The sequence below is a fragment of the Drosophila persimilis genome, unplaced genomic scaffold (genome assembly GCF_003286085.1).
Source record: "Drosophila persimilis strain 14011-0111.01,24,50 unplaced genomic scaffold, DperRS2 tig00000735-arrow-arrow-pilon, whole genome shotgun sequence".
Taxonomy (NCBI): Eukaryota; Metazoa; Arthropoda; class Insecta; order Diptera; family Drosophilidae; genus Drosophila; species Drosophila persimilis.
This window is the reverse complement of record NW_020825346.1, coordinates 478948-506324: the sequence shown is the minus strand read 5'-3', so window position 1 is coordinate 506324 and position 27377 is coordinate 478948. Positions and strand designations below refer to the sequence as shown.

Below are 27377 nucleotides of genomic sequence, written 5' to 3'. Positions count from 1 at the left end.
GCCACTCCAATAAATGTCTTTACTTGCCTCTTCTTCTGCTAGGGCCGGCCTTTCCTCCCGTCACTTCAGCGAGCGGGCGAGCGTCAAAAAAAACAATAAATACAGCTGTTTTTGGTGGCGCTGCCAGCCCGCCAGAAACCCCTAGACCATCAGAAATATACCGAAATATACGTCACAAATTTCCACATCTACCGTAAATATACTGACGAACTATCCAAGTTCCATCAATATTCTTCGTTTTTGATATTCCGTCGAATATTACTATCTATCTAGATCACTCAGCCCTGCCCACATAATTTTTTCCAATTAATTTATCTATTTTCCACTTGACTGGTTTATTTTAAGCTGTCGCTTTTGTTGGATTTAGTCTAAAAAAAGGGTTTTAGGTAAAATAAAAACCAAACCGTTCCTATTGCTCAATTTTGATATTCCGTTGAATAATGCTGACTAAAACTAAAACCTATGACCATATAATTTTTGGCTTATAATCCAATAGTATATAATAAAAACATAAAATAAATAGATTGGTCCGCTGTTTTTTTGTTCGACTAACAGCGAGCTGTTATGAGCATCATTTATTCCCGACTAACGGCACTCTGTTAACCATTAACGGTCATCCAGTTCAAGTTTTCTGTTAATTGCTGTCCGACAAAAAAATAAATTCACACGTTGACGGACTATTTGCATTAGCAAATAATTTAAATTGATGTTATTTTATTTCGTTTCAAACATATTCATTGTATGTAATACATATTGTTTGTTGTTTTGTTTTTCTTCATGTTGTTGTTGTTGTTGTGTCTGTTAACTTATAAAAAAATTGCCCATACTGTTTTCGGATTCCCGTTTGTCAGTTATTACGTTTAATGATTAACTAGATTTCATAGTTTTTATATTATCAGAATTTCACTACCAAAAGAAACACGCTGCTAATCGCATCTTATATAATTCACATTGAATGCTGATTAATACCGTTCTAGTACCGCACCCCACTCTGCCTGTACTTTACATTAGCTAATATGCACACATATGTGTTTGCATGTATGGGTGCGTGTGTTTATATATGTATGTATATATTTGTAGACGTATTTTCATAATATATATTTAATTATTATATTATATTAAGATCGCCCCCAGCAGACACATTAAATCTGACGTGTGAGTGTTTTAACACGAAGAAAAAAAAATATATATATTAATGTGGAAACTTATTTTGGAAAGGTTTCTGTGGATCAAATATCTCCGGCAATCGATCTCCTTTACTTCTATCTGCTTTAACTAGCCTCGTGATCCCTTTTTGGGATCATATCATTGTGTCTTTTGTCTGCTTCCTGCCTCTCCTATATCAGCCTGTGGCGGCGCTTGAGATTTCGAGATTTCTTCGTTGGTTTTGCTGCTGCTGCTGATGCTGCTGCTGTTGGTGGTTCTCAAATCTGCGGGCGAGTCCAGAGCTCGCTCAGATCCTTCTTCAGTTTTCCCAGTTCTGTAAATAAGTATCTGGATTAGTGGGTGCTTGGAGAAAGCTGCTGTCTGTCCCTCACTTACCACCCAACTGCGAGGGCTGTGCGGCCCCAGCGCGGAGGCTCAGATCGAAACGAGGCTGAACGGCCAACTGGCCGCCCGCGGCTGAAGGCGATGGCCCAAAGTTACGATAGTTCGTGAAGCTGTGTGGAAGAGTGGAGAGGAGAGCCGGAGAGCTAGGATGACATGGCTGGTGGAGATGGTGATGGTGGGCGTCTGCTCACCTGTAGGGATGCTTGAGGCAGCCATAGACCTCGCGGTAGCGCCCGTACAGTGTGCCATAGGAAACGCCCAAAATACGGGCGGCCTTTTTCATCTCAAGTCTTTTGTTTTTGATGGCATCCAGCACCTGGAATGCAAACGAGAATGCGCTCAAGTATTCGTTGCATCAGTAAGGTTATGGGAGACTTACGCGCTTGGTGAATGGCTCCTCCCAGAACTGTGGACGACGCCCCTTGGCCAAGTAGTCGTCCATCTTGATCACGTCCTGCCACTCCGACAGCTCCTCGTTGGTCAGACGCAGCTCGGCCGCATCATAGTCCTCCAGTTCCCCCTGCTCACCCTGGCCCTGGCTGTGGATCCCATTGATGGCACTGGCACTGGCACTGGCACTGGCATTGGCACTGGCACTGGCACTGATACTGGCACTGGCGGCCACCGCAGCAGCTGCTGCCACGGCCACGGCAGCGGTGGCCGCTGCTGCACTGGCCACAGTCGGTGAAAACTCGTGCGGCATCAGCAGGCCATGCTCGTTGATCAAATATCCTCCCCCAGTGCCTGCGGAGGCTGCCCCCCCAACAGCCGATTCGTACTTGCGGCTGAAGCTGGCGGGTACCAGCGCAGATGGGCAGCGGGCGGCGGGCGACTCGGCCCGATTGGCCACCAGATGCTCGTTCTCGATCTCTTCGACGGGCTGCGGCAGGGCACTCTGTCCCTGGGATGATGATTCTTCGGAGTGGCGCTTCTCGGAGGACTTCTCGTGCTCGCCTCCCCCGTAGTGGCGGCGGGCGTGGCGCAGCTTGCCGTGACGCTCCCGGCGCTCGCTAATCTTCTCCAGCTTCTTGGAGGGCGCTCCCACTGTGGCGGTGCCTAGCACCTGCTGCGCCGCCTCATTTCTGGTCTCGAGCACGTGCTTGGCTCCCTCGTTGCCATCGCTGGTCTTGGGCGAGGCGCTGCGCTGAATGCCATTGGGCCCCCTATCTGCTGCATCTGAGTCCTGCTCAGAGCCGACAGCCTGGAGCTGCTGCTGGTGATGGCGTTGGCGCTGTCGCTGCTTGGGCAGGCTGAGGCTGGAGGCGGAGGCGGGCGGGGAGGCCAGCGAGCTGGAATGTGCAGCAAGCTGTTGGGGTGGCTCCTCGACAAAGTGACGGGCCGACTCCAAATACGCTCGCTGGGCGGGCTCCAGGCTGGCAGCATAGTGGGCCAGCTTACGGCTGGAGAGAATGGTGGCACATTAGAAGGATTAGCTGACAATTGAGGGGGTCTGTGGTGGCTTACACATTGAATACATCGTAGGCATCGTCTAGTGGGGGACGTCCTCGTTTGCGCTTCGGTCCCATAAAGTGTTCCACGGGCGCAACTCCCGCTTGATGCTCGCTACTGGCTCCTGTTCCTGATCCTGGCTGTGGTGTCTGCGAGGGCATGCGGCCAAGCACGCTCTCCATGGAGGGCTCCCGATCGTGATCCCTCTCTGTGGTGGCACCCATTTGGAGTGGTGCCTGCGGTGGTGGGTGCTGCTGCTGCTGCTGCTGCTGGTGGTGCAACATGTCCTGGGCATAGCTCTCGGCCAGGCTGCGCGGCGGCGAGAGGAACACGGCCGTGGGCATGGGCGGCGGCGGACCATCCTCATCGTCGCGCCAACTCACCTCGGCCAGGCCCTTGATCTTCAGTTCATCGGCAGTCCTCAGCAGCGATGGGAGGCTGGCCTAAACCGAAAACCAAAGACATTCCGATGAGCATGAGCGGCGGACTCAGTGCGCTGGGATACTCACGTGCTCCACATTGATCTCCCCCTTGTACATGAACTCGATGAGGCACTTGACCTCCGCAAAGGTCACGTCCTTCATAATGATGATCGGATCCCGCTCGCTGGCATAGCTCGTGAGCACCGAGTCGAAGAAGGTGCTGCAGGCGCACAGCACCACGCGATGGGCGCGTATCATTTGGCCCTCGCAGGCCAGGGTCACGTCGCAGAAGCAGCCGCGGTCCAGCAGCTGCGAGAACATCATCTGCAGGTTGCTGTGGTGGTACTTCCAGCGCAGACAGTACTGCTGCGGCTGCATGGTGAGGCCGGGCCGCTGCCGCTGCCGCTGCTGTTGCTACTGTTGCACCGTTGCACTGTTCACGGGCTCTGGAACTAAAAACCAAATATTTAGTTTGTGTATGAAATTTGAAATAACTTTTGAAAGTGTTGGGAAAACCAACAAAAAATTGTGTCAAGGAAATTCTTAAATCCCCATTATTCCTGCACGTAAATTCTTGATAAATCTCGGTATGGCTCTCCTCCGCCAGAGGGCGCACCCTGCCCCAGGAAGAGTGTGTGGGAGAGAGACAGAAAATGAGTATTCCGGCTATAACAGTAATCCAATGTGATTCAGATTCTGCAGTCTGTTAGATACGGTCATTCATTATGAATCTGCCTGTTTTTCGTAGATACATGGTGAAATTTTGAAATACACTTTTAACAAGAGCTACCATAGAGCTCCTATAGTCTCTGAGATTTGGGGGCAGACACTCAGGGCTATATCGACTCGGCTATTGATGCTGATCAAGAATATATGTATATGCTTAAGGGGATCGAAACCACTACTACTCTTTTTCAATATCGGGTATACAAAAGGATACTTAAGCAGGTCTACTTAGAGTACTTTTGTCCCACGAAAAGACTTTCATCGGTAGCGAGCCGGAAAGAAGACTCTTTCTAGCCGCAGGATAGGATCGTTAGGCACAAAACGCTCTTCACAGATGAGTGTTTCTTTTTTGCCAGCCCCATGATATCAATTAAATAATTGACTTTAAATAACGAGGGTATTTCCCGATTTATCTGCATACCAGCATACTCGTAAACGTGGAAATAAAGCAAAAAAAAAAAAAAAAAAATAGTTATTGTTTTTTTTTTTGTGTTGTTGCCTCGCTGAATTTAAGAGTATTATACTCGTATTACGTATACGCGATAAACTTGTTATCCTTTTTGGTACTTTAGCTGTGTGTGTGTGTGTGTCAGTGTTGGTGTAAATGTCAATCGGAGAACACCCCAACCCAAGTGTTCAATGATTAATGAACAACTTTTTTGTGCAGGCCTGCGATGCAAGGATTTTCGTTTTTTTTTTTTTTCTTGTCTTTCTTTCTCATTTCAAGGTATTTTTCCGTATTAAATTTATGGCGAATTATTTCACACAAAATTGTTCAATAAATAATCAAAATTCTCCCTTTATGCTCCGCATCATGGGAACTGATCAAAAAAGCTGGGTCCGTCCCGGCATCCACAGAGAGAGAGAGAGAGAGAAGAGAGATATTTTTTGCAGCAACAAAGAAGCGTCAATGACTCTGGTGAGGGGCTATGGAGAAGGTTTTTCCACGGGGCCAGGAGGTGCATGAGGTGGAGTAGGGAAAGCGAAAAACGTTGCTTGTGGAGGAAGGGGGGGTGGGGTAAGAAGGGATAGGATAGGGAGTTTTTCCTTTCAGACTGCAGCACCATAAAAATGTTCGTCCTCGTTTTCATTTTATTATTATATTTTCCCCCCCTCCCGGACTCCACCACGCTCCCTCTCCCTCTCCCTCTCTCTTTGTTTTTTGGTTTTTTCTTCACTTGATGTTTTCTTCTTCGCTTCTATTATTATTTTTTTTTTTCGCATACATATATAAACATTTTCATAATTTTTTCTTTTTTTGTGTGCTTTTATACAAAAGAAGGAAAATATTATGCGCCAGGTAAAAGTTTATTTTGTTTGTCGCTTCTCCGAGCATTCCACCATTCCTCCGAGCACGCCCCATACATAATATAAAACGTAGTACATAGCGAACGAATACGAATACGAGTACGAGTAGTAAGCATATAGTACATGGCGAGTGTTCATATATCAAGAGAGTTGGCGCTCAATAAAAAAAATCCGAGACGCGGGACCTGGGACCAATCTGTCAATGTACTTAAATATTGTACGATATATCGTGTGGCGAATGAAAATGAAAACAAAAGTATGAAAAGAGCAATTATAAAACCCCTTTTGTTGCTGGTTTTTGTCCACAGATTCGTTGTAATTGTATTTCGAAATAAATTGATTTTCATCTCTGCCCCCCTGGGCATCGCCTATCGTTGGGGATCCTCTCAGAAAAAAACGCCACATTCCCGAAACTGATTGTAGCCGAGAGCCATGGGATAGGATTACATTTGTGTGTGCAAATTTCCCATAAATGAATGGCATTCGCCATTCGACTACAAGGCCACAAAAGATAGGTTTGGTAAAAGGAAAAACATCCACACACAAGTTTAAAGAACTAACTGTAGTCAGTGTTTGTTTAAGCGTACTCGGAAATACCTCACAGACACAGTACAAGTATATTCCAGTGGAAGTACCCGCATTGGTTCATGTTCAGCGATTATCCCCTAGTCATCACAGCTCTTCTAATTAAATGCTATATCCGATTAAAAGCAGTACCATGTGGCAGTTAATTATATATGTATCTACAACTACAAGTCGTGTAAAAGTTTCCTGAAAATTCCGCTTACAGCAAAAGTGTTTACAAAGTTTTTTTGTTGTTGGTGTGAGGTCCTTGCGGACTATGCGAGGGACTAAAGGAGCGCTGGAGCGGCAGACAGTGACAAGATTCAAGTAAATGTTTGTTTCAATGTAAATGTTTGTTTCAATGTAAATATTTAGTACAAATGCAGTCTCGAATGACGCAGAATTGTCAGATAATTATCGTTGATATCAATATTGTCTTGGATTAGTATAGTTGAATCGTTGGAATCGCAAAAGACCAAATGTACAGACAACCCTGGAAACCTAAGCTCTATCTCCCGTCTCGTTTCGCTGCACAGCCCTGCTTGATCCACAGCATTCTTGCTCTTAGTCAGACACGAATCACCCCGAATCCGAGATCGGTATCGGTATCGGCACAGACCTTAACACAATGGCAGTCCGTTTTGGGAGAGCGATTCGGGGGTTCTATAGACCCGAACGAAGGGAATCCCGAATCGCATCGAATCAGATCGAAGTGTCCGTTCGCTTATGGGAAATTTGTATGCCTTTGATACATAGGCTTGCTGCAGTCCACTTCAAACTCAATAAGGTAAAGGAACATTAATTTCAAAGAGTTTCACAGCCAATCGACGACCACCAAAGATCTTGCCAAAGATTTTTGAATATTCAAACACAAAGGAGGAAAAAACGGGGTCTACCCGTGTATCGAAATTCCAGTTTCAGTCTTCAATGATTTTTGTTGTATCAAACTAAAAGCCATTGCAAGGGAAAATGTGACTTTAAAAGGGACACATACGAGGAAATTGGTCGTAGTATATGTACCTATGATAATACAAATTAATTCGCAAATATGTAGGTAGGTATTTTTGAAACGAAGATAAAGGCTGGGGTTAGGGTTGGTATTGGTATTGGGGCAGGGGTTTTCCACTTTTGGGATAAAGTGTACCATCGCCCACAGCTCTCTCTCATCCTCGGTCATCGTGTAATCCTTGCTCTATTCCAGTAATAAATTTCAAGAATTTTCCCCCCAAACAATTTTGCTACCTTTTTATTTGGGTGTCTCTTTTTTTCATGCATTCTTACTTTTAGTACTAATACACGAGCCTGCGGAGGGGGTGGGGGGCGGATAGGGCAACAACAACCGAAAAAAAAGAACAACCAAGGGGGATAGGAGAGATGGGGCGAACAGAACTTTATGTTGGTTGCGTTTTATGTCCAGAGTATACAAAATGGTCCTCAAATACAGCAAGAGGGAGGGAAAGATATCCTAAACAAAAACTCGTCAAAATTCGCCACAGAAAAAGAGTTAGAAATGAGAGAAAAAGAGGGCCAGGGCTGTCCAGCAACAAAGGAGTCACAGCTGAAGAGGAAGAGGTAGAAAGAGAGGAGGTATTGCGGGAAGCCGAAACCAAAATTGTATACCCTTTAGCAGAGGGTATACTCAGCCAGGCGGGGAAGGCTCCGAAGGATCTTCTTCTGGTGCCCAAATTCCAATTCCATTTGGATTCAGCTTCTCAGGTGAAACACATCGGTGGAAGGCAAAGGATTTCCAAGTCTATCTAAAGCCCACGACCCGAGAGTATCCCTAGCTTCGGTGCAGCCAAAAAAACTAAAATTTCTTGCTTGTTTTTGCTGCTGCTTGAAATGCCAAAAGAAAGTTCGATAAAAAAATAAGAAAAAACCTACAGCTTAAAAGCAACAGAAAAAGAAGAATGCTGGCAAATAAATTGCATAAAGGGAGAGTTGTACAAAAAATAAACAAAGATTTCGGTAAGTACGTATGTACATATGTATATGCATATATAAATACTATACATAGCTGTACATATTGTACATAAGTGAAGGAATATCAGTGCCAAGATGTACACGTATACGTACGTATAGTCGTTCCGATACTCAGATTCAAGGAAATTATCGAATGGAAGGTTCTTCCCCCTCCAGGGGAATACGATAATCGGATCTGGTGCCCTCCGTGCGCTGGGGCCCAAAAGCGATCATTTAAGAAACGATCTTATAAGAAAGGGGTACCAATAGGCTTTGGCTCTTGTTGTCTCCGACTTTTAAGTAGATCGATTGGACTATTAAATGCTTATCGAGAACATATGTATGTTTTTTCGTTGAATAATTTCTCCTAAGCGAAAGGATACATTCGTATCGAATGACCCACGGGAAATATCATTCCGTGCAATATCGAAAAAGTGATGAAATGTTTGAAAAATTGTCTGGGTTTTTTTTTCGGTTTCAGATCAATATTATAAGACAACATACAATCAGAGGATTTGGCTGGATTTTTCGTAGGAATATTGTAATGTTTTTCAGAGAAGCGCTAAAGATATTGTTGAAATATTTCTTCCAAATGTTGTTTAGTCCGAGTTGGGTTTCTCGATAGTTTGACCACCATTGTGTGCACACACATGATTGATGTAAAAAAGTGGTGGGGTGGGGAGGGCTGGCATTAAAAAACGCAATGTCCGGCCAACTGCGATTGGGACTTGAGTTCGGTTACGGATTCCGGATTCGGACTGGGACTTCGTCTCTCAGAAATCCACGAAAAAGCACACACACACACACACACACAAGGGTTAACTGTAAAGGGTTTTTGATCCCCATACATACACAAACTTCTCGCACACATACATCTACTTGAACCGTTACACATTTAAGTTCCTTAAAATATAAAAAAAAAGTTACAACGAAGGCAACCAAAAAAAAAAAAACAGCAACAACAAAAAAAAGGAAACAAGGACGCACGAGAGGGGTTTCTGGGTTGACGGAAAGAGACAGAGAGAGAGAGAGAGAGAGAGAGAGAGAGAGAGAGAGAGGGGGGGGGGGGGGGGGGGTAGGGGCGTAAAAAAAATACATGTTTTATTGTAGTATATTTTTCCCGCCAAGCACTCACACACACACACACACACACACAGAGAGAGAGAGAGAGAGAGATATATACGAAGCCCCAACATCACCCAATCCCTAGCCCGTAACAGACCCAACCCCAAGCCCCAACCCCATCTTCAACCCATACTTGGGCTTTTCCCCTCTCCCCTCGCTCGCTCGCTTCCCCACCCTCTCCCCTCTCTCGTCTCTTTTCTTCTTCTACTTCTTTTGGATTTTCTCATGGAAAATATTTTTCAGTTTTTATCACATTTTTCTTCTTCTTTGGATTTCGTTTTGTGTTTTTTCTTTTGCCTTTTTTTTGCTGTTATTTTATTTGTATTTTTTGTTCCCCTTAGTGGCAGGAAGGTCCCAGGGTATGCCCGATTTTTGTGTGGCTTTGTAACAGTGAGAAAAAAGCTATTCTCGTTCTTCGGTTTCTCTTTGTTTTCTATCTATCTTTTATGGATGTTGCGATCCTTTCTTTAATAATAGTTTTGGCGAAATGAAAAATATAGTTTTAATATTTGGTTTATCCAATGGTTGGGCCTGTAATTCTATCAATTCTATATCAATTCAATATCTATTCTAATTCTAATTCTATTAAACAGATGTTTGACAAGGTTTCTTCTCATTAAATATTATCAATTTCGTTCATTTAGTGATAACTATTTTTGGTAGTCGGAATTTTGATGCCCCTCGTAGGTCGATTTTTCCTATCACTCACAATTTGAAAGACCTACAGAGATACAGAGATACAGAGCTACAGTCGCGCGTCATGCGGCAGCGCCTTTCTGCCAAGCCATCCCTCATTGGAATTCGCTCTTTCGGACATTCTATGAGTGCATATGGGATGGCAAATCAACCTGAAGCAGAGGGTATCCACTGGGTCGGTTGTCCTTGTCCCGACTTGAGTGTTTTTTCTCGTGTTTTTCTTGTGTACGTTGTAAGCAGTGTGCCGAGAGGGTGAGTGGAAAAAGGCAAAGAAACGTCGTTTTGGCTTCAGCAGCATAACCGGGCCAGAAGACCAGGATGGTCGGTGCGACGGCGGGACGGCGGGACGGAGGGTTCTGTGACGCAAAAAGGTTGCGAGCGGAAAAATAAAAATGTGAACAAAAAAAATACATTACAGCAGCAGAGCAGCGACAGAGTAGCAGCAGCAGCAGCAGCAGCAGCAAAAGAGAGAAAAAAAAAGAAATATAAAAATAAAAACACAAAAAGCTTCAAGAGAACAGTGGAGGAAAAAAGCATAACGAGCGTTTCTCGTTTCATTTCATTTCGTTTGGTTTTTTTTTTCCTCTCTCTTCTGCTCCTCCATGTCCTCCTCTCCCATCACTGCTCCCCCCCATTCCCCTCGCACTCCCTTGCCAAACATTCTCTTTATTATTATTTTCAGTTTCTGTCTTTCTCCATTTACTTTTCTTTCTTATGGCGGGTGCTTTTTTTTTCCACTTTTTTTGATTCCTCCCGGTTGGTTTTTTTTCTCATCTTTTTTTCTCTCTCTGCAGCTGCTTTTTAAGCTGTAATTTTTTACTTGACGCTTTTTATGCTTTCTTCTCAACCCTCCCTACCCCCGCCCCCCGGTACCCTATTTCGACAATTTTATCCCTTTTTTTTTTTAAATATCGATTTTTATGTCAACTTAAATGAAAGGTACACAGTTTTCCCTACAACTACAAAAAAAAATAAATAAAAAAAATGTCCGGAATGTAAAAAACGAAAAGAGGACTCTATATATGAGACCAGCCATCGTGTGTGTGTGTGGGTGTGTGGGTCCTGTCCTTCCTTTCCGTGCTGTCTTTTTTTTTATATTATTAATTCTTGTATATACTCGTATTGCACACACATGTGTATAAATTTTTCTCATTTCCTCTTCGCAAATGCTTGCCAGAGGGACAAATGGGACACACAGGACACGGCGCCTCGCCTCGTTTCGCCAAAAGAACTCCAAGATATACCGAGTAATTTCCACCTTTTTTGTTTTGTTTCTACTACGCGAATAGGAATTCCAACTATGATTAATGGAAGGACGAAGAACTTCGATGCCATCGTGATATGAGACACATTTGAGAATAACAAATGTAATTTCTCTGCGTCAAGTTACGGATTGGAATCTGGGCTGAGGGACTGGAAAATGGTTGGAATACTCTTAAGAAGTGTCGCCAAAAGTTAATAAATTTTAGAAATCATATTTGATACTGAGAGAAGGGGGGAGAAGAATGTTGGACAGCACTTAAGGTCTGTCAAAGATGATCATTAAAATATCCCATACTTAAGAAGACCTCCTCAAGACTACCCTCAAAGACATCATATTAAATATGATCAATTTTGGTCTGTGAGGAGTACTCCCAATGAATATTAAAAGGTTTCAATTTGTTGCTTCTTACGATCCAGATTCTTCACATGATTTTTTGGCTGACCATTAATTACAGTCAGCATTTCGCATGTTGTCATAGGATCCTGATGACTGAATTACCAAATGTTTATAAATAGTTTTGAAACCAAAGAAAACGCTGTTCGATCGATGCATCCACGCAGCAAGAGAAGAATGCCTGAGGTAGTTGGGTTGATGGATCCTGAAACTGATCAAACTTTTAATGAAGCCAAGAAATTTCATCATCTACGAGTACATTCCAGATTGATGTTGATCTTCGCCCTTGAATTTTTCTAATTTCTTTAAGTGTACACTCTCCAAAGTCGTAGAATTTTGCAAGTCCTTCCAAATGGTGAAAAGATCTTAACTCAGGTTAAAGAATTCTTCCTTCAAGTAAGTTTGGACTTGATAGGACTTCCAGAAGTAGAACTTCATAGCTTCGCTTTGTCGGCAATCCTTTCACATGGGACTCCGAGCTGTACATATATGAAGGTACATATGTTTGTATGTGCATATTCCAAGGAATGGTATGATGGTATGGCTAACACAATCAATTCGATTTAACATTCTATAACATTCAAGAGTATTCAATTATTTTCTGTTTTCTCTCCTTGAAACTTGGCACATTCATACCCGCCACGCCACAGCACCCCCACCCCGGCCCAACACACTTAAGTGACTTGCATATACGTGTACGTACTCGTACGAGAGTCGGTCCGAAGTAGAAAGCAACAAAATGTTGCATTGCATTGGAGCCCCTAAATAATTGCAGGCCAGTACGCAGGGTGAGGGCAGGTTCTGTCCTGCATGTTTAATGTTTAATACGCATGAGAACGGTTTAAACAGCCTAAAGTCCACTGCCGCGAATGTTTGCAATTGGATATTGTTTTATCCATATATCGTAGTATGAAGTATGGTATGTACTTATTCCAACGAAAGATGATATCACTCGGTCTTTATTGTGGGAGGAGAGGCATGTTTCCTTGCCCAATCAACTGGAAACGCCGCAAATGTCAACTGAATGTAAGAGCAGGATATTGGATAAACCTATGTATGGCACTACATATATACACATATATGGTTTTGTCAGGTAAATTAAAATTAAAATACATATATTTTGGCAAAAGTGTGTCCAGATATTTGCAAAAGATTAATAGTTATAATTAATGGAAATTTTCGATCTATTTTTATCTACATACACTCCCTTATGATTGAAAGCAGTTTCTGAATAGAGGCTTCACTGTTTTTCCGCAGCCCACACGTCCATGCCCCATGCACAATATAGTAAATCTCCTGCTTTTTTCTGGCACAGTAATTTTCTTTTTTTCAACTTTAAAATAGCTTGTTTTTTTCCATTTTTTAACGTTGTGGACTGGTGGACTGCATACACTTATAGGGGAGATTCGATAGTTATTTCCTTTACGCAAAACGCGCGATGAACGATGAACTATCCTTTTCGATTTAGTCTCCCAAAACAGATGATATGATATGATCTATAATCAGCCTTCTTTTGAGTACCAAATATTACATTGTTTTCTATAATTCTGTTGAACAATATCAATATCGGGTTGCTATATATGTATGTATGGCTGCTATAATCTAAATGGATCCTTCATGTTTAATCTTAGCTTTGGCCTCTAAATGTTTTGAATTTGTGAAAACTCGCGGAAGATCTGTAGACAAAGTAGACCATCATCTGGTAAATGATCGATCTGCAAAGGGTATATAAAGCTTCGACCCTTTAATTCTCGTTTTTACATGCCATATTCTTTTTATTTTCTTTTAAGTTTTTGCTGTAGGTTTTTGCAACGGTTTTTGCTGCTTGTTTTTGTTTTTTTTTTAAAATATTTTTTTACTGCTTTCCTCAGAAAGAAGCAAAATATTTTAATATAAATTGATGTGCAAAGAGAGCAGGTGCGGGGGCAATGGCAGGGGAACTTGTGCGCGGGTGTTTCCCAAATGTAACAAGAGGAATGATATATGTACATACATATGTACACCATATATTTTTCATTTTCTTTGTTTGGCTTGATAAATAATAATAAAAAAATATATTTGTATATACACTATAATAAACAAAATAAAAAAGTTTCATCTCCGTTTAATTCCCTGTTTATAGAGTCGGGAGTTATGTTCCCTCGGCCACACCTGACCATCATGCGAATCCCAAATAAATTTCATAGCGCCATAAAAAAGTTTAATAAACAGTGAGAGACCAACAAAAATAACGTTTGAAATTTCAGGTAACTGAAGTACAGAAAACGAAGGGTAGAATTATGTGTCTAAATATTTTCACCAGCTGAATTAAATATATACATATGTATAAGTATACACAACTCAGTCTCATAATCGTGGACGGCGGGGAGGGGCTTTGTAAATAAGTAGAATTTTTTTGAGTCATAAATAAAATAAAGCTAAAAACAGCAAGTGCGACAAATATACGATCACTGGGCATGCAACGACAGGCACTACTTTAATCAGCGACAGATAAAAAAAACCCCACCCCCCTTTCACTGCTTTCATCCTCTTTTAAAACCAATTCGCCTGTGGATAGCCAGCTTTAGAGCTTACAGCTGCTGCACTGCTTCGCCGGTCTTACTGCTTGCAGAAAATAAACGACAACGAGCGAAATGAGTAAGCAGTTTCGCTGCAACTGAAAATAAAACACACACAAAAAGCGAAAAGGAAACATGAAAAAAAACTAGAATAAAAAGAAAATGTATAAATGTTGAAAGAATTCGCGCACTCTCGAACGCGATTCAAAGGAAAAATCTATACGTTCTTATGATTCTCGCTTTCTTGGCAAATTGGTAGATGTTTTTTGTTTTGTTTTAAATACCTAGGACACGTGAAAAGATAAGGGTATATAGGGTTCAGGCAGTGTCCGATAAAAATCGAATGATGATGTAACATATGTATGTATTTTACTGCGGTATTTTCTCATAAGAAAAGTGTGAATTTGTGCAAGGATAAATAATCCACAAAAATCTGCTGCTTCATTTTATTCCCAGTGTTTCTCAAAAGGACGGACTACTGAGTATCATGCGGTCGCATTTCTGTGTCTCTTTTCCCATTTAATGCTGATTGCGAATGGGGAATTCGAAGTCCATACATATTATTAATAAGTATTACAAAAAAACAAAGAAATTAAGAAAATTACCAAGAAGAGCACGCAGCAACAGCAACAGCAGCAGCAGCAGCAAGAGCGTACGCAGGTTTCCCCTCTCCTCTCTTTTCCATTTGTATGTATGTGTTGGTGTGTGTTTTGCGCTGCCTTTGGGCGATTGTTTATGTCTCTCTTGCTGCTCCTCTCTCGCATTTTGTCTTGTTTTTGGAATGCCAAATGGCAGCAGCGCAGCAAGCAGAGCAGCGGGCAACGGGCAACGGGCAACGGGCAAAGGCAGAAACCTAGGCCAGGGCTCTGGGACGCAGGCGCGCCTGGGCAAAAGACCAAATTGTCCAAGTCCCAAGATCAAGTCCAGGGCAGCAAAGTCCACAATAACTTTTAATAGAGATAGGAGGAGGAGGAGAGATGCTACGCAACATCATAAAGTCAAACCACCCCAAACCCCAACCCCTCCGCCAACAAAATAAAAAAAAAACCAGCAAGCTGACCACAGGAACAACAACAACCTTACGATCTTCTTCTATAACTGTGTACGAGTGTGATGCTGGGCAGCGGCAGCGTGCTCTGTGGCTGCTGCCTGCGTGTACGCTGCAGTGCTTTTCAGCTTGCTATACCCTTCTTTAAGACTATTATGATTTTGATCAGATGTTGGCAATATAGAGAAGAAGGCCGATCCCGATCTGCACACACTTTATAATTTAGAAAGATTTACATATGTACCTACAGCAGGTGGGATACATCTACAAGGGTACCAAACGCTTCGGCGTCTGAAACTAACCTTCCCATACGTTCGTGTTGTTGCTGACTTTTGCAGCTTCTTTCTCTGCTGCGCCTGCCTCAGCTGCTATCTCTCTTTCTTCCACTGCTTGCTTAGAGAGCGGAGCTTTTCCTCACAGTTCTCTTCTTGTTGCGACTGCGGTTGTCTAATAATTTCAACAAGAACAGCAGCAGAACACGCAGCAGCAGCGTCCAGTTTGGCACACACACACACCCAGAAATACGCCAAAAGGAGTGGGACATTGGCAAAGAGGGGACGAACACAGTGGAAGAGGGTGAGTGACAGAGAGGGGGAACGGTAACAGTGAGAGGGAAACATATTTTTTTTTGTAGCTGCCTTGCTGGCTAAAGAGCGGCGGCGCATCTGCACATAACCTCAAGGTTGCTGAACCTCAGCTGCGGCGGCGGCTAGAGCGCAGCTCCAAGCAGGAAGACGGCGCGCGGGTGATGCAGTGCAAAATAAAAACACAAAAAAACAGGACTTGGCCATAAATAGAGTCCTAGGCCCGACAAACCAGATTGTTTTTGATATCATTTACAATTTTTTTTTTTTTTCGGAAAAGGCAACAAACGCACAATTGAGTTCGAATTGTTTTCGAATCTTGAAAGCATTGCCAGCATTTTTCAAAATCTATTCAAGGGCCACTACAGAACAGACTTAAACAGCTGCAAAACCATCGATCACAGACCGAATCACAAAACCCTTTTACAGTTAGGAATCCACACATTTGTACATATACACACATAAAATTACAAAATTCCATTCCCTATCTTAACATATAGAACAAATTCAAAAATCTGTAATATGCCAGCCTATTAAATTCGCTTTAAAAATTTCCCATAAGAAACGGAGACGCTTCTCTCAATTGTCCTTAAAGCCTAAGAGATATTTAACTGCATATTAGACTTAGATTTAACTATGTACAGTTATTCTATGGCTACTCCTTATCAGATTTAGCTAACTTATTTGAGCCAGTAGATATGAATGCATATAAATTTGGTCAAAATATTCGACTAGATCGATTCAAGAGCCCGCCTCTAAACAATAAATAAAGTTGGGCTGTCCAAGCCAGATAGATCTTGGAAACTTTAGCAGAGCGGAAAAGTCAAAAGAATCAAAGATCCATGGGGTAGTGGGGTAGCAGGTGGTGCAGGATGGGACGGACGGGGTCTGGGAGGAGCTCTGTGGCGGCTGCTTCTTTCGTGGAAGCGTCTTCACAAAAAACCTGGCTGGAAAAGGAAAAAAACAAAAAATCAAATAAGACAAAACCAAAAGGGAAGACACAGAGGATGCAGACGGGTGGGTTGGGGAGGGGAGGGGAGTAACACACAAATTGCGAAGCGAGGGGGAAAAAAAAGGAAAAGCTGCTTTGCACAATCTCAGAGACGGCGGGAGCGAGGGGGGGATGGAGGGATGTGGAGGTAGTAGCTATTTCTTCTTGGTCTTTGCTCTGCTTCTCGGCTTCTCTCTGGGCTCTGCGGCACAGGAAAAAGCCAAAGAAGCTGCCCCGTACGTTCAGAGCCCCAGATACAAATGTAAGATACTCGTGGGGAAAAACCTCACTTGGAGTGGATCAGGTTGGTGGTGGGGGGGGCGGTGCGGGCATAGAACATTCATCAAGAAAACTGTCGTCGTTTTTTCTTCGGTTATTTGCTATCTGTATCTTTTTGTCTGCGCCTTGTATCTATGTATCTGTAAGTACGTTAGCCCCCGCCATGGATTCTCTAAGTCATATTACGACTACGTACCGCTGCCGACTACCGACTGCCCCTTGGTCGCCTCTCCTCTTGTTTGCTGCTGTCTTTCTTTTATTTTCTTTATTTGTTGGTTTTCGTTTTTTGTTTCTTGTTACCAGCATAGGATGCCCTCCATGCCGTGCTCCATGCTCCATTCTCCATGCCACATGCCCCGCTCTGTTTGTTTATTCTGGTATTTTTTGTGTGCCGAGATTCCTCCTGCTTTCGCTCGTTTCTATTTTCATTATTTATCATATTTTTTGGCCAACGCCAAATGTAAACTTTAATATTCCTTCTGCATTGTCCCAGGAATCAAGCGGAAGAGGGCCCGACAAAAACCAGAAATAATACCTGCGGGAAAAACCTTTGACTGCAATATTTTACTAGAGGCAAAGATAGATCGATATGTACATAGATACTTTAGGTAGTTCTGAGAGATCCCCAGATAGAGAGGATGATCTTCTACGAATCGTAATGCTGTGAATGCTTTCATCAATTTTAATACACAAAAGATACATAGATATTTCTTCTACGATCGATTATATTTCTATTTCATGGGGAAAATGGCAAAATGCAAATTTAGAATAATATTTCAATCAAGTAGAACAATTTCCCAAAGATTTCTCTTGGGAAAAATATTCACTGACATTCACTATTTCATTGAAATTACTTTAATAACGAAAACAACAAAATGGTTGAACAACAACAACAACTGCAAAATGAATGGAAAAAACTGGAAAAGCAAAAACAAAACAAAATATGGAGAAAAAACGCTGATGATGATGACGATGATGGCGGCGGCGTCGGAGTCGGCGAACGATGTTCAGAGAAGAGAATTTTTTGCTGTCTCCTTGAAATGGGAATCTGTATACCCAGGGGTATACTCGTACTCCCGCGGGTATGCTGGACTCCGTGGGTATCGGGGAGTGGTCAGTGTGCGTGTGGATATTAGGATAGCGGCTAGCTTTTTATGTACATATGTACTCTGATTTGTTATGTTTTGGAGTACTTCGAGAGTGCCCAAGTACCTTAAGTTACATTATTCCCATTTAGTACGATATTATGTCTAACTATGACATTTCCCATGCTCGCTTTCGTTTGAGGATTTAGGAAATGTCTTTGTCTCCAGTATCGAATATCTCAATTATTCAGTTTTTACCGGTATTTCTATCCCTGTCTTAAAGGGTATATTTTAGTTGGTATAATCGCTATAAGGGAAGAGCTCCCCTTACTTGCTTGTCCTTTTTTTTTTGTGGAAGCTTACATTTTTTGCGAAATAAAAATCTATGGTTTTTTTAAACTTTTTTTTTTTGGTGACTGTAATTTATTACGTTATTTTTTCTGCTCGTAGCATACTTGTACGGAGTATTTTATAAAATTGTTCAATTTTTGTACGAGACAATGTCGCAGGACCGACTTATTGCCTCCCCCCAAGAAACAGCAAAGAGGAAAAACGAAAAATAATAAAAAACAGTGAGGTGTGGGGAGGGGGGATAAGCGAAAGAGTGGGAAATAGCAAACCAAACTGAATATTGAGATATTTCCCATGTTTCAGGGTTCGTTCATCGGGGCTCGGGGGGAGGAGGAAGAGCTTCGCCTCGCTTCGGTTCGGTTCGGTTCTTTCAAAAGTGATTTACTCTTTTGGTAATGTGCATGTCTCCAGCTCCTCTTTCTTTCGCTACCATCTCCCCACCACCCCACCGTCCGCTCTCACTGGTGTTTTTTTTCGTGCATGTTTTTTTCCTTGTTCATGTGCAGTTTTTTTTTCTTTTCCATCACACACGACATGTATGTAAATGCGTTCACTGTGTGTGTGCACATAGTGTGTACGTATGTATGTGTGAACTTGTACAATATATAGTAAAATATAAGATATATTTATGCAAAAAAAAGGACAAAATGAAACCAGACCAAAAACCAGAAAGACATATGTACATACAATCAAGTTTGGTTTGCGTGCCGACACTTTAGATACCCTTACGAATCTATCGCTTCCAATTTTGGAAATACCATTCTATGTATTTTTTGGATAGAATTGGTATACACACAATAACGTATGTAAATAGAGGCCCAGGTCCATCGAAGTGTCTTACCTTTTCGAACTGTAGGTACCTCTTCTCAACTGCTTTCTGATCCAGCATATTGGGAACTGCTTTAAACCAGCTCTTCTCTTCGCACATCTGCTGCCGTGTCTTGCTCTCTTTAAAGCTCTCTCACCACATCTGACCTTGTCCAGAGAGAAAGATATGCAATCGTATGCAATCCACCTTTGAGGTGTGTTACAAATTTCATCTAACTGTTAATATTCCCCTGCAGCACAGAACAAAAGCTGCAGCAGCAGCAGAACCATCATCAGAGAATGCAAAAAAGAAAAGAGTAAAGAAAAGCTTTGGCACCGGCACTTACCATTTTTGTGCTGTGCAAAATATAAATGAAGTTTTTTCAGCTGCTATTTCTTCTGCCTTGTACCTTCTTTTCTCGCCACCCTTCCCCCCCTCCTTCGTTCTTTCACGGTTACAGTTTATTTTCTCGCCGGCTCTCAGTCCCGCCGCCGCCCGCTGCCATCATAGTTTGGCTGTCCTTTGTCGGGGCGCGCGCCAAAAAAATGAAAGCACCGCCAGAGACGGTGGGGTGGCAGCGGCAGCGGCAGCGGCAGAGAAGGAACAGTGGGCAGATAAAGGTAAGAGCGTGATAGCAGAGCGACCGAGAAGTGGCAGCGGGCAGCGAATAGGCAGCGGAGAGCGACAAAAACCCAGCAACAGTAAAACGGACGTTTTTTTCCCCCTTCCATCGTTCTCTTCTATACCAGGCCGAAGCTTACACTGCGCGAGAGAGAGTGAGAGACAGGGTGGGGATAGTTGGGACGGACGACTTGGCTTTGGTTAGAGCAGGAACGGGGGATATAAATTAAATGCTCGACTTTATTTTGCCTGGCAATGTGCTTTTTCCCTTGTTTTAATATTTTCTTTCCCTTTCTCTATGCATGGTTTTTTTTCGTTTGTTTTTGTTTCCAGCGACTTTTTGCAATTTTCCTCTTTCTCTCTCTCTCTCTCTCTTACACACTTTGAGATTTTCCTATTATGTTTTTATGCATTTCACTTTTTGTTGTTCCTTTCTACTCCCTGATTTGTGTAGCTCGCTTCTCTCAGATGGGACTGTAAAGCTGCTTAAAGAACAATAGGATGAAAATTCTCGCCAAAGACTATCCATATAAATATTTACATACATACTTACACATGTGTGTATGTATATAATGTATATACTTATGTATGTAGTTACTAAAAAGTGTGTGGAAAGATGGAACTTTGCAGTCTGAACCTGTTGCGGTGTAGGTAGTGGAGTTTTTCCTTTCAAAGGGAACGCCAGGAGAGCGCTTACGCTAAATCTTGCGCAGAGAGCGAGCAAAAGAGGATCATGCTCCACAGAGAGTCATGCCTTTTCGAAGTGACACAAACAAGCTCTCAATCGCCGCCTCTTTTTCTTCACTGACCTGCCTTAATCTACACTGACTCCCGAAAGTATGCAGCAATTTGGCAAATTAATTCCAAATAATTGAAAGAAACAGAGACTAGCCTTTGAGGCCTACCCCGAAGAGTTTCTGGAAAACTCAACGAATAAAGATTTACGGCTGTATTCGGGCACTGTTTACCCAACTATTCACACTGTAAGTAAATCCTGTCGAATGTTTGCTGTTACCGAACACTTTCCAAACATCACCTGGCAGAGTGTATTTATTTTTTGCAAAAATATGTTTATATCTTTGCACGATGCCATTACTTTGTTGCCATCGTTTGATAATTTATTGAATAACACGTTTGCCACTTATATTTATCTGTGAAAAGATTCTTCAGTGTACTTTATAAAAGCAAACAGCAAAAAGAGAATTTCCGTCAACGCAAACCCAAGCACTATCTAAGCTGTGCACTTTTGAAAAGGCTGCAAAGGACGGCCCCCTTATCTGCCAAGATATTCCGCAATTACAGAACAAATACATACATACGTACATATGTAATACGACTGCATATTGTATATACATACATATGTACCGTGTATGTACATACATATGTGCGTGTTGATATTTAAGTCCAAAGTAAATTAATTGAATCAGCAACAAAATACAAAGCGCTCTAAAATACGAGCCCAATAAAGTTGTAAAAAATAAATCGAATTTATATTACACAAATATTTGGACGTCTGTAAATACAGATGTACATGTATGTACACAATGGGTATAAAAAGTGCCTGTCTGCCACAATGCCACGGAAGTGATTAAATTGAAAAAAAAAATACTCAAAAAGAGAGAGAGAGAAAAATAAAATTGAATCGAAATTAACGAAAACAATAACCAAAAGAAGCAGAAAAAAAAAGGGAAGGCAAACCCCAACCGATGACCACAAAACGTTTTGTGATTCATAATTTCGATTCAAATTCGATTTGTTTTGTACAATTTATATACCGTTGCAGAGGATATTACGATTTTCCTCAGATGTTTGGCACAAAGTGAACAACGTGGCATGATAGGCATGCTCTCCTCACAAAATCTATGGAAAATATCAAGATTGGATCATTATATCATATGTTCTATATAGGAGCTGCCGTCCAAAAATAAGGGTGATTCGCAATCAATAATAAAAAGTATTGCAGGTTGCTTGAAGCTTCGACAAACTTGATTTAACTCAAAGCCCCCATATCATAGAGTCGCCATAGAAATATGTAGATAAGAAAGAGTATGTGAAGCTCCAGGTCCCCTTTTGTTCTTGTTGTTCTCTGTTTTTGTGTGTTCTGTATATGTACACGTTTTGTTTTTTTTTTTGTAGAATTTTTCGTGAGTGTGCGTGAGCTTTTTTTGTATTAAAATAAGTTTTTTTTTGTTCTGTTAATTGGTTAAAAATAGAGGTCGTATAACTCTTAATTTTTTTTCTCTTTGTTTTTGTTGGTTTTGAAGGCGACATAAATTTATTTGGAAACCTTGACGAAATAAATATCAGAACAAATAAATAATAGAAGAGAAACGAAACGAAACGAAACGAAAAGAAGACGGCAAGAATTTTCAACTTTCCAACGGTTTTGTTAGCGGTGGGGTGTGTGTAGGGTGGGGGGTATATTTTGAGTGTGTTTCTCGTATTTTATTTTATTTTATTTTCTTTTGTTTTCGCTTGCCTTTATTCAACGGAAATAGTTTTTATCTTCCGTTCTCCGTCTCGGCTCTGTCCCATTCTTTTCATTGATTTCAATGCTTTTTACTATTGTTATTCTTATGCTTTTGCCTTTGTTTTGTTTGTCTTTTGCCCCACTCTTTTTTACCCGCTCGTCTCCCGTTTGCACCATTATTCGCTCTAAAGTTATCAGCAAATTTTCCTAACGTGTTCTCTCTCTCTCTCTCACTCTTGCACACACTAACTCAAATAAATAAATGTACAAACAAAAAACATGTACATAAAATTTTTTGGTTTCGTTCTTAATTATAAATGTGCACTGATATCGGGGCCAAGCACCCTTTTGGGGCCCTATTAAATGGCATACAAATAGTCTGCGATATTCCGCACCCGTACCCTAGACCCCTATAAGGAAAACGAACAACATAATATACTTTTAGCTCTTCAAAATCTTCTTTTCACGTATTGCAAACGTGTTCATAAAACTATCGTACTTCCCTCCCCCAGAAAAAAAAAAAATACAAATTCCATACCATTATCTTCAGGCTCTCTTTTTTTGCTTTGCTAAATCTTTTGTTTATCTTTTCATTATTTGCTGAAATTCTTGTACGCATTTTACTCAGGCGTTTTCTCCGTGTCCTCCCCCCCCCCCCCCCCCCCCCCCTTACCACCCCACCATTCCAGCTAAAAAACAAATTGCTTTTCTTATTTTCTTATTAAGTACAAAAAAATAGTTCAAACAAACTGGAAATTTGCGTAAGACAAAAAACAAAGAAAAAGAAGAACAAAAAAACTTGCACACAAATGGAAATTAAACTAAAATATTTTTTGTGACAACAACAATTTGCTGGCTAAATTTATTACGCAAAGTGTGCAAAAATACAGAATAAATAACAAAATACATAGCTTTAGAAAACAATATTCGTGTCAGAATTTGTGTAGTTTTGTTTTTGTTTTTGTATTATTTCCGCTGTTGTTTTCTCGTTGGTGTTTTTGTCGAATGACACAAAAATAAGTGACCGGCAGGCGCGCTATGGCGGTAGAAAAAGTTGCGTTGCATCGCATACAAAATATATGTATGTATACCAATATTTTTAATAATTCCGAGAACATTTCCATCCAACGATATCCAAGTGAAGCAAATAAGCGATCTGGCAAGCACGCCCTCTACCCCACGGCCTTAACCTCCACCTGTGACGCGTGCTGACCTGCTCTTGTTTAGGCTCTCCCCTCACCTCACCTCCCCACACCCGTTGCTATTTTTTCTGTTGTTTTGGGCATTGAACTTGAAATTTTGCCGAAGAGAGGAATATGCAATTTAGCTGTGGGAGAGAGAGAGAGGCCCATGTGGGCACGCACACACAAACACACACGCACCCATCGATGCTGCTGCTGCTGCTGCTGGCGATGGTGCGACCAACAGATTGGTGTCGTCGCGACTTGGCCTGGGGCCCCCACTCTCCTCTGTCTGTCTATCTCTATCTCACTTGCGCTTCCTCTCGTTTGGCGCAGCAGGCGAATGTCGCTGTGAAAACAAAAAATCTAATAAAAGTGCGGACAAAAACAAAACGCGAACACAGGCTAGTCACATCTGATGGAAGGTAAGGCAAATGCAAAAGAACGGCCTCTAATTTCATTCAGAAATCAGAATGTGTGAGCCAAACAGATCGCGAGAGAATGAGAGAGGAGAGGCTCGGCTACCCGGTGTGCGGGTCTGGTCCCACCTTTTATGTAATATACCTTGGCTAAGCACTGAATGGCAACGAACGGGGCATCGAGCAGAAGGAGCAACAGAAAAAGCCACCGCAGCAGCAGCGCAGCAGCAGCGAAAGGCAAATGCGATTTGCAATTTTAATTTTTGTTCATGTTTTTGCTGTTGCTTTGCTGTTTTTTTTTTGTTTTGTTTTTGTCTCATATAATTAAAGTTGTAAAAATGAAGTGCACTGAGAGATGATAAAGAAGCGAAAGAGAAGGAGAGAGAGAGGTAGAGAGAGAAGAAACGGCAAAAAAGAAAAGTAAATTCGCAAATTGCTTTTGCGTTTGACGCGGCGCCTCTCTGCTCCAAAGGCGGAAATGCTGATGGGCCTCTCTCTTCCCCTAATAATTGACACAGCAGCACACAAAAAACCGAAAGAGAAACACAGATAAGCCTAGAAAAAACAACGGTAACACCTCTCCTCTTATCCGAAGCTGACATACCCTTCCCTTCCCAACGTGTTGCGCACTTTTAAAACCTTATATCAAAAGCCTTATATCAAAACAAATGAATTAATCCTGAGAGAAAAGCATGGAAGCATTGTACATAATGCATTTATATATTCCATTGGGTTGCGAAAGGTCTTTTATGGAATCTGTATATATTCGAACCATTTTTATCAAACGAATAGTACTACCCGTAAGGGTATCCAAAAATCCCCAAAAGTGGACCCATACATGACCACAACAATAGCCAGTGCAGAGGATGGAAATTCGTAAAGTTTTTCTATTTGCGAGCTGTTTTTTTCCATTTGTTTTGGTATTTTTTTTTGTATTTGTGATTGTGGGCCAGCAGCAAAATTAATTACCAACTCACCTTACTCACAAAATACATATGGCAGCAAACAACAACAACAAAATAAATGTAAATTACTTTTTTATTTGTTCTGTTTCTTTTCTCTGTGGCCAAACGAATTTAATTAATTAATTTTTTTGTCGCTTGTAATTTTTTAAAATTAGTCCTGAGCTTGTGTTTTTTTTCTATTAAAAAAAGGATATAAAAAGTGCGTTGCAAGAACATTAAATGATTTTCTGGGAAATAATTGTATTTTTCAATTCTGTCTTTGTTTTTTTTATATTTATCATGATGATATTTATTGGAGGAAAAAGAAAACCCCGCAACAAAAAAGCAGCTGGCAAAGTCAACAAACCCGGAAACCCCGGGGCGCTGCTGAGAACAATGGGACTTTTTATTGTAATAATTTGGTGGGGGGTTTTATTTTCAACGATATAACAAACAAACAAAAAGTCCCAAAAATTGGACACAACATTTGCAAAAATCACACAAAAACGCACACAAGACAAAACAATAAACCAAAGAAGAAAACAAAAAAGAAGTTGAACACAAATAAGGCATAATTTTTGTTTAGCTAAAAATAAAACTTTTCTGAGGTTGTTTTTTCAGTTTTTTGTCTCTCTTTCTCTCTCTCTCTATTTTTTAGCACATCAAAATAAATAATTTGTTTTCTCACCTTTTCTTTATGGCTTTTCGCGTTTTGTATTTTTTGGGCTGTTTTTTTCTGCTTTTCGTTGTTGTTATTATTGTTGTTGTCTTTATTTCTTTTTATTCTTTAAATTTTTGCACAGGAAGCAGAACTTAAGAATAAATTGATTCATTCATACATTTTCCCTCAAGTTTTTCTCTTCTTTTTGTTTCACTTTTTGTTGGAATCTCAAAAAAAATGCACGAAAAAAACCATTTTGTCAGCGCGCGCTTTTTGCTATCAAAAGTTGTTAACGGTACAGCAATATCAAAAAAAGTAACGAACGGTTTCGGTTGGATTCTCAGAACTCTTTTGTTTTGGGGTTTTGGTTTTGCCGCCGACGCGGCGCTCTCGTGTCCGACGTGGAGACGCACTTGACGGGAAAAGTTGGAGACCAGTTGGGAGCCAACTGAATCGCGTTCGCGTGGGCCGGTCCAGCTGTGTTTTGTTTTGAGCCAAAATATGCGATGCCAGGCCGTCAGAAAAGCTTTTTAAACAGCTGTTGCTTACCTAGTTGAAGAGCTTTCAACCATAATGGAATGATGTGGCAGCGTTGGGCAGAAAGCACGCAGTGCCGTTTATCGCAAAAAAAGTATCAGCTATTAATATATTATCGATATATTGTTATATCGTCCCTTCCTCTTTTCAAATAATTGTATTTATAAAAATCTTAAAAGAGAGCCAAATACATTCCACGCCATTGCTGATTGCCGACGGTTTTTTTTTTGTTGTTTTATCGCAAGCAGCTGCAGGCAAAAGATGAAGAGCTGAAGCAGAGTTACATATCATATTTGATGAATGTATTGATGGGAATAAGAGTACATATTTGTGAAACAGTTCTCTTTCCCCTAAAAGACACGTTGCTGTCAAGAAGATGCTCAAGCAAGTACAACATATGCATATGATGTTCAAGATTCTTCCTTAAAATTTGTACCAGTGGTCGAAGCATCGAAAGGGTCTGATTCAGCTTCTCATTCAACAGGTGCGTTTCCTACGCATTTAACTCGTTCCGGAGTTAATTCATAAGCTTTATTGATTTCAGGAAGCGAAAGGCACCAAATATCATATTGAACGTAAGGTGCGACGACGTCGTGCCAAAGGACCAATTGAGTTCCAAAGCATCCAGGAGGAGATCGCAGATGATTTGTTGTTGTAAAAGGACAAGACATAAAGAAGGAAGCAGCAAACTTGGAGCAGGAGACTTTTCTGGAAAATTCTGAACAAAAGGAGGAAGGAACGTGCATCTACCCTTTCCAGAGCTGCAGAAAATGTAAATAAGCTATCGATCTTCCTGTTGCAGTGGCATTACCGCATTACCATGGTATTCTATTGGCCCTACAAAGTAATTGATATCACAGATTCCCCACCTCCTCTTCCAGTAGTATGGGCTGCATGGTTCAGATTCAGTCTTGAATTCGTTGGAAGACATGGAGAGCTGCCTCTCCATACTCCGAGGCATGTTTTACACGCGAAATCAATTGAATCTTTTAATCTATACATATATCTACTTGAAACACAAGTACTATCGTCCATTCACAGCCCATCGGGTAGCCCGTACCAATTCTTTGTGCGCCTGAAGAGTGTCAGCTTGGAGCTATATACCATATACCATATATCTGTATCTGTATCTGTGGTGGGCTGTCGGCCACAACAGATGGTGTGTCGTCTGTATGCCAGGTAATTTATAATATATAGCTTTATGGAACCATATTCATTTGAATTCTCTTCTCTGTATAAGAACTTTTATCGCCTCCAGCCGATCGCAAACGAGCCATAACCATTATGGCTTCTCCCTAGTGGCTGGCAAAAACCCAATCTTACTCATCCATAAACGATTCGTCACTACGCCATTTGGGATTGCTAAGCTCTTGGAAATGT

The 27377-nt window shown here is 41.5% G+C and overlaps 1 protein-coding gene across 2 annotated transcripts; it reads right to left on the bottom strand.

Moving 5' to 3' along the window:
• Positions 1–872: 872 nt before the first annotated feature.
• Positions 873–25529, bottom strand: LOC6599236 (protein jim lovell). Of its 2 annotated transcripts, none has more exons than XM_026992500.1 (7): positions 25488–25529; positions 3510–3874; positions 3016–3443; positions 1931–2951; positions 1743–1867; positions 1543–1694; positions 873–1480 (listed from the first exon to the last, which is right to left on the bottom strand). In XM_026992500.1, exons 2-7 carry the CDS (start codon positions 3798–3800, stop codon positions 1425–1427), a joined length of 2073 nt encoding a protein of 690 aa, XP_026848301.1. In that variant the 5' UTR covers positions 3801–3874; positions 25488–25529; the 3' UTR covers positions 873–1424. The 2 variants fall into 2 exon arrangements, with proteins under 2 accessions (XP_026848301.1, XP_026848302.1); XM_026992501.1 differs by having other exon boundaries at positions 1543–1661.
• Between the last annotated feature and the right edge of the window lie 1848 nt (positions 25530–27377).